This window comes from Geospiza fortis, unplaced genomic scaffold (assembly GCF_000277835.1).
Source record: "Geospiza fortis unplaced genomic scaffold, GeoFor_1.0 scaffold1, whole genome shotgun sequence".
Lineage (NCBI taxonomy): Eukaryota > Metazoa > Chordata > Aves > Passeriformes > Thraupidae > Geospiza > Geospiza fortis.
The window spans coordinates 5,452,237-5,463,775 of record NW_005054320.1 but is presented as its reverse complement, the minus strand read 5'-3'; the positions used below and the strand labels follow the sequence as shown (position 1 = coordinate 5,463,775).

Here is an 11,539-nt window from a genome sequence, read left to right as displayed (position 1 = left end):
ATGAGTGAGAATTCTTCCAGTGAAGAATAATACAGGCAAAAAGCACAACAATATTGACAGACTGTTCATAGGGACTGAAGTTCCCAACTTTGCTCACAGTCAACACCTGGATCAAGTTCACACCCAATTGGAATACTGCATGTGTCAAACTGCAGACTCTGGGCTGCTCTCTGCACCAACCAGGGCAGTTGCACTTTGCTCAGCATTACAGTTCCCACGGAACAAAGTTCAAGCAGCTAGCTGCAAACGTCAGATGCTGGTTACTTTCACTTCCTTGCAAGTAAAGGAACTTCCCACTTAAACCAGGAAATATTCAGCAGACAGCTTTTTGATATTTTTAGACCCACCTTTTTTAATTCTAAGATCTCCAAAAATGACTCGTGAGCCTGAAAATGTACTTACTGCCATTGTGTGCCACTTTGCTAGGAACTCAAAGTAGGAAGACTAACATTTTATGGAAACCAATCTTAACAAAGATAAAGCCACAGGTTAGAGGATGAAGATGACAATGTCATCAAGAAAACTGATTGTTTGTAAGGCCTCATTTTTGTAGTTGGAACATTCCACGTGTTCCACACTTCAGGATTCCATATATATCTTATGAAGCACTTACAGAAAGTTCAGTGAAATGGGAAAGTGAAGTTGTTTTCCTTAATAAGGTCAAGTAACCAAGTGCTTGAGCAAGCATTGGTTAGAAAACATCAAGTAACCAAAAAGGTCCAAAGAGATTTGCTGTCTTTTTAAATTAAAACCTTAGCTATACACAAGATTTTAAAATAAACACTAGCAGCTTCCTGATAACAGCACCCGAAATATAAAAGCACTCCACAGTTCCTCTTACCACTTCAGAGTTAAGCCTCTTCCAGAAATAAAGACCCAGACAAGTCCACAAAAGTGAGCTATACATTCTATCACACCACACACACGGTATGTGATAAATGCCTCACCTTTGTTGCACCCAGGAAATTACAGCCATCACAGAATTATTTCACTCCACAGAGAAGTTGCTGAGCTTCAACAGTTATGGCAAAGTGAGGGCAAGGTAAAAGTAGGCAAAGCTATAAACAGCCATGCTGAGATGTGGGGAACATGTGGCAAACATATACACAAGACCAAGAAAAAGCTTTGTGTATGAAAAGAAGGAAAAAAGTCAGTAACTTTCCTTATGTTGGCAGGCTTTGTGGCTGCTCTTTTGTGTAGTCCTTCCTCCCAGCCTTCCATTATCACTAAGTTAAAGCCCAGCTCATGACTAACCACCTGCAGGTGTGCACACAGAAACCTTTTGTTCACAGCTGCCTCTCCTCTACTGAATATGCAAAAGCCATTTAAACATACAATTTCAGCAATTTGTTCCCATTGGAGTAGCACACAGCACATTCTCTGACCACTTTCACCCTTATGGAAAACACAGTGGTTGTTTCCAAGTTGACCAATTTGTACTGAAATAAAATCAACCACCCTGAAAATAAAATACTAACACACACACTGATGATCTGTCCAAATCTGTCTAAGCCTAGGTTATTCCTGGGCTTCTGAAATACATCATCTCACTCCTGCTGTCCCACCTGGCTTCAAATGCAGTCCATGCACTGTATTCTGAACCACAAGAATTGGAATGGCTGCCTCATATGGAGAACATCAGTGATGTCATCAGTCTGAACAGTACCCAAATCCCTCTCCAAGTAAGGAAAAACACAGACACTTGCCCAATTACATGGCCTGGCAAGCAAGGTCCCCAGTACTTGTCAGACAGCTGGACTGACTGGGCAAGAAGAGGCATAAAATAGGCCAGTGTTTCTTCTTTTCATTACTTGATCATGTGAGTCTCTTCATCAGCATCATAGAACTCCTCATCTTCACTTCCACTCCCTGTAGAGCTGTCTTTGTCTCCAGACTAGAAGCAAAAAGGAAGTTGTTAGACTGAAGCCACTAAATCAATCTCAACATACATGAGCATGAACCATTACACTTCTGTGGAATGCTGGTATAGAAAAAGTAAGAAAATACAGGTCAAACCACTGTATTAAAACTTTATAAAAGACATTATGTGAATTCAGATTCAAATCCTTGGTTCCTCAAAATATCTTTAAAAGACATGGGGTTGTAGTGGATGGACTTTCTCTGCTCCACCAGTACACTAGAGAATACATGCAGGAGAGACTGGCTAGAGTGGTTCTGAAGTGGTAATCTACTAAATTTTCTTAAATTTAGTCTGAGGTGCCTACTCTGTGGAGAGCTACTGGAAACATAGTAGCTCACCACAGCTCAGAACACACATATCACTTATTTAGGTAAAGCTTCTCCATCCCCAATTCATACTTTTCCTTGGCTAGCATGGGCATTTTACTGTGCAAGTTGAATTAAAAAGATTCCCCTGCAACACTAATGAAAGTGTTATGGAAAAGGGAAAATCATTACCATCCTGTATGTTCAGAAGGTAAAGTCCCTATTATAGGCATACCTACTCCAGTCAGAGTCCTTTCCACAACATAATTTATATCACATACCCAAAATAAAGTCAGCCATTACAGCTAATTGATTTTTATTTGGCCAGTGCAGCATTTTTCCATGGAACTGACACAAACGATTCCAGTTAAAAAGGTTCTCCTGCTAGTATAAGCTCCATCTAATTTTATTATTTAGGATTTTTTCCCCAATATACTTGCATCCATCCTAAGAACTCTGCCTGCCTAGTCATATGCTAAGAAGGGTGAGAGAGAGGGTGAAAAATAGAGAAATGGAAATAGTGCTCCTGACTGACAGTACCATGCAAGCAAAATCTGTAGCTTTAGATCTCTCTTCAGAGGAGCTTTGCTACAGCTATGTGCGTTAACTGCAAAGGAATTTCAAACAGTTTGAGCACTACGACCTGTCAGAAGATGTAAAGGGAATCATGTTAGGCTTTTTTTTTTCCTAGACTTCTAAAACTATTTGAGGAAAGTCAGGCTATTACTGGATGCTGTCCAACTTGAATATCACATTTATGTATGTTAACAGGAACAAAACCTCTGTTCTGGGCAATCAGAACCCATGTTATCTTGAAAATGGTACAAAAGGACAATGGATTCCACAGGGGGAATTCAGGGTATGCCAAATAAATTCTAAATCTTTCTCACAACAGCTTCATAAGACCTCACATGGCCTTGTCAAATAGGGTTAATGTCTAACAGCTTCCCATTTTATCAGTACTTTCTTTGTGAGCTTTAAAATAAATCCCTAATGAATTCCAGATATAACTTCACTGAAGTTACAGGATTAGTTAACGCCTGAACCAATGACTTTTACATTCAGATTCAGTAATTTTAATCCATCCTGGGCAAAATTTTTCTGAAAACCATTCAGAACAATGCCCCCTTTTCATGGCTCCTGTTCAGGTTGGGATTTTTAAGAAGCCTACAGAAGGACAAGCAAAAAAGATTTAAACTTAAGAGGGCTGACTGACATAAACTAACCAATCTGTGGGAATACTAACAGACAATACTTGTTACCTCAAAGGGTAACCAACTAATGACTGCAGTTGGTTAAAGAAGAAATGAAAAATGTGACTTCCCACCTGTAAGCTGGAACACCTGCACTGCTTACAAAAATTGCTTTCGCTGGTAAACCATCTGCACAATTAAGACGTAATAATCGTGTAATTACCAAAATAACAGCTGATGTCAACGTATATGATGGATTTGTGTAGTCAGCAAGAACATGGTGCCATAACACATTATCCAGTATGGTTGAAAATGTTTATAAAATAAGCATGTAAAGTAGCTAAAGCGTAAAATCAATGGTTACAGGGCTGCCTTTTTCAGCCTTTCTTCAAGGGTGCTTTTGTCACTAAACTGTGCTGTCCTATCAAGAACTATTACAGCTAAACTTGGTAAACAAGGCAATGCATTGAAGTTTCTGATAGGAAGCAAATGTCCCTATTCTAGAAGTACGTGATTTCTGTGAAAATAAATATGACTACCTGTGAATGTCAGAATGCTTGACCAACAACTAATTCAAATGAAAGTAAAGGTGTTCAAATGATCCTGTCTCATCTCAGCCTAATTGGGTAACTAACATTTTTTGTTACGAGCTTCCCTTCAAGTCTTCTGACCACTTATTCTATTTCTCTAAGTCCCTCCATACTTCAAGTTTTGGGACCAGGATTTAAACTTTAAAACTTTACCCAGATCCAAACATCCACTCCCAGCTCTCTAGCCACTTCTTTCTAATCCCACTTCATTCACAGACAATTAACCATGTCAAAAAACCTCCATGTGAGTGGAAGATACAGACACCCAGAGAGGTGTCCAGGAGTTTAATAAAATAAAGTGATCTGAAAATCACAATTCAAGAAAACCTCATTAAAAAACATCCTGCTGCCACATTTATTTATGCTTATACCTGGGAGTTTTGTAGTTCCAGTGTTTTCAATGAATCTCATTTCCCAGAGTCAATAGTGGGAGAGATCTCAGGGGTTAGTCTGGCTTTAACCCATTCAGAGCCTGCCTAGTACAGACCTGGTAACTGGCACTGCAGAATAGCTGGGGCAGGTCAGAAGTAGTGTGCTGCCTTTGAGAGCAGCCCTTCACAAACAGGCTTCTGGTTTTGTTAACATCTAACGCTTCTCAAGCTTCAGTGTCCAGCTTTGGCTGAATAGCAATCAGTCTTAGAGATTAGAGATGCACAGACATCACTTTATCCCAAAGGGAAATGTTGTAAGCTTGTGGCCTTGAAGGGATGAATTAATCCAGCTATATTTCAGCCTGCATTTCCAGAAAACATTTCAGACATGATGGTAGGACTGCTACACTATCTTCTCCTTGGGGCCTATCCTCCACAGGCCAAGAATCACTATCCTACCTATTTAGAGTAGCAGATTCAAGCTGACAGCTGAAATAAACACAACAGAAAAGTACTAGGAAAAAAATTAGTATACCTGTGAGCCATCTAGGGCTTGCAGTGACATGGCTTCATCACCCAGCCTCCAATAGGAGCACACCTGCAGGTCTGAAATAGTTTCTAGCAAAGGGCTGTTTAAGGTCTCTGGCAACAACAAGCTTAAGAGCCCAGACAACAGACCAGTTGCTCCAAACACAATGTAAGGCAGAGACCACTGTACAGATTTCTGGAAAAAATAACAGAGTTAGGCTGAGATTGGTTCCTTGTAGTCCATATTGCATATTAAAGGACCTAGCCTTTACAACCATTCCCTCTGGCAGTGTTTGTGCTCCTGTTTAGCACAAAAGTCACCAATCCTTCTGCTGGGGTTTTTTTTTGTTTGTTTGTTTGGGTTTTTTACCAGTATTGCCAATAATATTAGAACACCACAGATTTTGTCATGAACTTTAAAATAAACACCTGCTGAATTTGAACTCAATTCTTGCCTCTAATGTATGTACTTTTTAACAAATGTAACATTCCTCTGTAGAAGGGAATAGATACCCCAGAAACACAAACATGCTGCTTGGAGATCTCTTGAGGTCATCTAGGCCAACCACCAACTCTAAGCACAATTACAGCCTCAATTAGATAAGGTCAATCACTGCTTCACATAGTCAAATAGCAAAAAATCTTCAAGGATGGAGATTTCCCCTCCAAGTAGATTGTTCCAGGCTGCATTAAGCCTCTCAAAAACATTATTTTCCAAATTTCTAATCTAACCCCCAAGCCAAAATTTGTGATAAACATATGATAACAATGTGGGATAGCCTTACAAAAGCTTTCCCTGCTCTCCTCCCTTTCCTCATCCTTATTGCCCTCCATGATAAAATGGCTGACTACCAAATCAAGCTGGCTGAGAAGCAATTGTCCTTAATAAATCCACGTTCACTGATCCCAATTATCTTCCTTGCCTTCACATGCTTATAAACAGATTCTGGGAGATCATATCTCAATCCTCCCACAGACTGAGTTAGAAGTGCTCAGCCTGTAACACCTGGGTCACACTTTCTGATATTGGAGACACACACAGGATGAGCCTTTTTCCTCCCACAGCTACCAGTGATCCTTCACTACAATAGTGGTTTACCACAGATGATGAAAACACTTGCTCCACTTTCCCAGCCATTCTTCAGGAATCTTACCCCATGGAATGGAAGGCTTTCAGCTGTAAGTCTTCTTGAACCTTTTGCTCCTCCTACTGTTTGCTGGCCTTCTGCTTCCTCAACTGTGCTGACAGGCAGAGTACTGGAGAGAAGCTTGGTCTCTCAAGACTGAAGCACAAGTACTTCAGCTTATTCCATGTCACCCACCAATGGGATGCCCCTCCCATGCATCCACAGGCATATTTACTTTAGCTGACAGAATCCCTATTTATGCTCCTGGCTAGTTTTAGCTTCAACTGAGCTTTAGCATTCCTGGCATCACCTGTGACAGCCCAAGCAATGTTTATACTTCTCTTCTGATGCCTGTCCCTCTTTTCACAGTAAAGAAGGGTTATTTTAAAACACAGAAAGAGTTTAGCTGTTTGTTTCATAAACTCACATTGTAGAGGGCAATTTTAAATTGATGAAAATAACAGGCTGTGATCAAATAAAAGACCAATATTTCATCTCTTATCTCAGCAGTTAACTTCTCCTATTTTACTATTATGAGATCTCCAGGCAAAAGACACTGAAAATTCTTTAAAATACTGGAAGAAATGGTGAAACACAAAAATTACTGATTATTTTCTCAAATCAGGGTTCATTTGTTACGCAACCAGAACTGCTTTCATTTTCATGGAAGCCATTCAAACATCATGATCCAAGATTTGTGTCTCATGCAGTATCAAATCTCTGGCAGACACAATATAATGAATGCCCCAACTGCTGCATAAAAACTGCCTATTAAATCCACCTGGTAGACTGGCAGCACTCTTGGCTTTGCCTGTTGCTCCCAGAGGTGCTCACACTCTCACCTGCCCAGTGCTTCGTTCTGCAGATTAAAAGGCTCTCTGTGCTCACCTGCCCTTTTGCTAACCTTCTGCCTGACATGTAAAATGGCAAATGGCAGAGAGGAATATTACCTGAGATGGAATCTGTCACATTAAAGGAATTGTCACGGGGCCTCAGCAAACAGCTGGGAAAAACTGGCACACTTTATCCTGCATAGACATAACATACTAAGCACAGGAAAGTAATGGTATCGTCCCCATCTTTTGTTCTTTAGAATCTTTCTTTGCCTTGCCAGTGTATCAGATCTCCACATCACCTTCATTTATTGAAAGGCAAACTGCTTTGCTGATATTTATAACCCATGGATATTTAATGAAGTGTACTGACACTAAAATGAACTTTTTCTCAAAAATATGAGTTATTGAGCCCATATGCTTAATTTTGATGCAGTAGTTCTTTTAACCACATGGGTGTTTTGCTATTGCTTGTGCAGGGTTTAAAATTTGGTATCACCATCTTGGTGATTTGAAATAATTATATTTTAAGCCCCACTAGATAGGTCCCAAAATTCCTACAAAGCTAAAATACCTTCTAAATTAAATAATACTGAGGTTCTGTCTAATCACACAGAAGATACTGCAATGCTTTTGGCCTACCGTGATACCATTAAGACAGGCAATTTATGTATCTTAATTTATAAATGAAATTTATCCCAAACATTCCCATCTCTGTAAGCCTGATACACCAGAACCACAAAACAAGAATATATGTAACAGAAGTTTAGACAAACCAATGAAGGGACAAAAGGCGCAATGATTCCACCAACACGGGAAAACATGGAGCAGGCACCCATTCCAACATTCCTATGAAAAAAACCAGACAGAATTAATCTTTTGAAAAGTGTTACTGAGCAAGAAAAAAGACTCATCAGTCATGACCCTGAGCACTTTAACTGGCAAAGAAAAGTCAAATGTAAGTGAAAGCATCCCAAGACAGTAATGAAACGTGGCTTTTGTGATTAAAATGAAGCAAAAATCCCCTTTTACAATCAGAATTTTTACATACACACATAGGCAAAACAAGTGTGATTTCAGTTCATACATCTTGCCCGTGTCTGAAACTCTGGCTGAATTCATTTATTCAAATCCTACTTATCATCAGATTTACCCACTCATGAAAAACACCACAGTATGGTTTCACTGGTGGCTGACCATCATATGCACTCATGTGGCAGAAGCTTCTGTCTTCTCTGTCAGCAGAAGCAGGGGGTGCTTTTGTCCCTACTGCTGCTCACACACTGCCTGTGAAGCATCAAGTTACTTTTACAAAGTTTATTGACTAGTCATCTTCAGTGTTCCTGGTTAAGCATGTATGATGGTTTTATAAAGCACTCATTAAAAGAAATATCTGCCGTGCTATAGTTATCCTCATTAGTAGAAGGGGAGCTGTAAGCAGGCCAAGCAGCTAAGGGTCTATTTCACTGTTACATAAAAATACAGTTAGTCTGAAGAGAACACTGCAAACCCGATGGAAGAGGGAGTGAGAAGATGATAAGAGAAGAAATTTCAGATGTAAAACTACATCTAACCATTATATGTAACTGAAAAAATCAAATTAAAAACTATAGTTAATAGAAAAAAAAACCAAGAGAAATAAAAGATGATCATGTAAGAGAACCAGAACAATGAAGACTTAAAATTAACTTGTGTTACCTTATGACTGTAGGATAAAGTTCTGATGTGTAGATGTAGACAATATTAAAAGCAGCACTGATTGTCAGTTTTCCCAGCAAAGACAGAGAGCGACTATTCACCACTGCAAACACTCCAGTATCTGAGAGAGAAAATGTGACCCTTGTAAGGCTTTTGAGCACTCCAATACACCTCGAAGCATTTCAATCACACGAGAGTATGGTGTGAAAAGGAATCTAGTGAAGAATCTAAAAGCTGAAGCTACAACACTGTATTTTCAGTCTATGACTAATTAAATACTAAATGAGTTCTATCAGAAAGTTCAAAAGTATAACAGATATCTCTTCCAAAAGTGAGTACATTTTTTTTAACAAGAGTCCTATTCATTGTCATTTCTATAGTATGACAATATTCTTCTAATATTATTACTTTGAAAGGAAGATGCTGTGAAGAACCACACTAAATTTCCCATCCAGCTTAGTTTATCAGAACAGCCAGTGCTTATCTGCTTTTAACAGGCAAATGAGAGCTCATGCCCAGTGAAGACAGGTGCTTCCTTCTGGCCAATGAGCCCTTTCACTTCCCCAGGCACTTCACCCTTGCCTGACTTGGGCAGTTCAGTACACAGCTGATTTTCTGGGGTCTCATGGTTCTGTCCTCTCTTTTCACATCTTATGTTTGGAATGACATGAAAAAAATACTTGGTGACTGGTACCAGACAAACCAGAATATTTCCAAGTGTCCATGCTGGAATAATTCTGAAAACTTAAGTTGCATCCCTTTAAAAAAGCTTCACCTATTAGACCCACTGCCATCTAGAGCAAATTCTGTACTCTGTCATAGATGTTTTTAATTTCTTGAATCACTCTTCAAGCATTTGAAACATTCTCTTACTTTATGAAAGGCAATATACATCCATAGATCTTATGAGCAAGGTGAATTTATCTATCTGGTTTAAAAAAAAAAAGCTATGTAATCTGAAAATTAACATTAGTGCATCTTTACACAAAAAAAGCTTAATTTCACATTTTTTAAAGACTCCTCAATTCAGAAGTTTATCAGAATGTTCTCCTGAGCCATAAGTTATGTGGCCACATTACTATTACCACAAGCACACTACTTTTGAATATTACAGAGCAGTGTGGGAAAGATGGCAACCTGCTCCATCACTCAGTTCTTCAGATCTTCTGACATTGAGCATCCACTTGGAGAGTTATATCCAAGTGGCATGGGTACTACTTACACTAAGCTGTCATCTAGCTATTGGAGATACCGCAAGAATATAATTCATTGGGATTATGTCAAAAACACTGGAAAGGAGCAGCTGACATGAACAGAAGTAAAGGGCAGAATCCAAAGGCAAAAATTAAAATCCAAACCTTACTAACAAGTTTTCTCTAAGGTCTTAGGGAGGTTAATGCTTATTGTTCTTTTTCTAATGAATTGGCTCATTAGAAAAATGAGCTTCTCCAGCTTCAAATATTGAGACTCACATATGGTATGAGCCTAATCTTCCAGCAGCCATCAAATTGTTATGCTGTAGGATGCTGCTTTTACCAGTTCTTATCACATACTCCAGAAACAAAAAACTACTCACCTCTCTTCTTAGGCAGAAACATGACAATAAGACAAGCCAATCCTCCCAGGAACAGAAATGCACTCAACGTTCGCTTCCGACCAAACCTGATACACAAAGATAACAAAGGTTTATATTCTGCATTAGGTTTGTGGGTTGCAGAGTAATGAATCCTCTGAATTCACACTGACTCTTTCATCGCAGTTGGGAATTCAGAATCCCATCTTCCACCAACACCTCCTCGCACACCGTTTTTAAACAAGCTTCTGCTGCACACTTAACAAAATGAGCGCCAACTTTATACAGCGACTGACAATTTCTAGGATTTGGGGTTGCTTCCCGCTGTGACATTTGTAAAACTCCTCAGGAGACAGAGAGCAGAGACTGGGAGGAAATTCTACAAAAACTGAGAGACATTGGACAATGTCTCTCAATGTATCATGGTTCAGGAAAAGGCAGAATATCTGCTCCGCTCTCACAGTAGCTCACAGAGGTACTGCTGTTGCAGGGGACCACAAGACAGCCCAGACCTAGTGGTGTAGGGATAGCTCTGTCCCAGCAGTGAGGATGGGATCACGGGGCAGCGGTGGGAAGGACGCTATCTAGTGTTAGCCTGCAGGCAGCGCAGCTTCCTCAGAGCTACATCAACCCCACCCAAGCCAGAGGAATGGCTCACTGTGAGGTGAGCGACTGAAAACAAGTTAAACTGCTATTTGAAATAGACATAAATCAATGGCACTTTCACATTGAAGCGGGAAGCCCCACACAACAGATACAAGCTAGGAGGTGTGATACACAGAAAACCCATCTTTGAGAAAAGTTGTAAGGAAATTCTGAATGAGTTAATAAATTCCATACTTACCATTTTTGGTTAATCAAGTAAATACAGATGGGGTACGCTGGGATTTCTATCAAGCCTGACAGGGCTAAATTCGCATAAATATTTCCACCTAAGTCACCCACATTAAGTGTAAGACCGTAGTAAACCAAGCTGCACACAAACCTGCAAAAGACAGGAGGAAAAAAAAGTGAAATCAGAGCTGACACTTTGCCTGCCAAATCAAAGCACTGGTCTGGCACAATACACTATAAACTATATCTAGTGCTTCGGCAGATAGGTCTAAAATGTTTCTCTGTAAGTGTATGATGCCTTCTAGGCAAATAAACCATTTTGTCCCAGCAAAGACCCAATTCCTGACTTACTACTGAGTAAAACTTAAGACTACACTCACGAAAAATGTGCATAAACCAGTATAAAGTTACAATGCAATCATGACTGTATTATTTAACTTCAGAAATGTCCTTGTACCTTTTGTTTTTATCAGGTTACACTTTCATCCACACTTTTTCCAATTGTGTCTAAACCAAATTTCTCAAGCAGTTCAAACAACACTTCGACCTTCTGTCAGAGACATCTC

The 11,539-nt window shown here is 39.6% G+C and overlaps 1 protein-coding gene across 1 annotated transcript in view; it reads right to left on the bottom strand.

Moving 5' to 3' along the window:
* Positions 1-1,801: 1,801 nt before the first annotated feature.
* SLC22A15 (solute carrier family 22 member 15) overlaps positions 1,802-11,539 on the bottom strand; it is a 32,938-nt gene continuing 23,200 nt past the window's right edge. Inside the window, exons 7-12 of the mRNA XM_005420569.2 lie at positions 10,984-11,124; positions 10,143-10,228; positions 8,567-8,687; positions 7,645-7,717; positions 4,916-5,104; positions 1,802-1,894 (exon numbers count right to left, since the gene is read on the bottom strand). Coding sequence (XP_005420626.1) covers positions 1,808-1,894; positions 4,916-5,104; positions 7,645-7,717; positions 8,567-8,687; positions 10,143-10,228; positions 10,984-11,124 — 697 coding nt within the window. The 3' untranslated portion in view covers positions 1,802-1,807. The remainder of the gene's footprint in view (positions 1,895-4,915; positions 5,105-7,644; positions 7,718-8,566; positions 8,688-10,142; positions 10,229-10,983; positions 11,125-11,539) is intronic.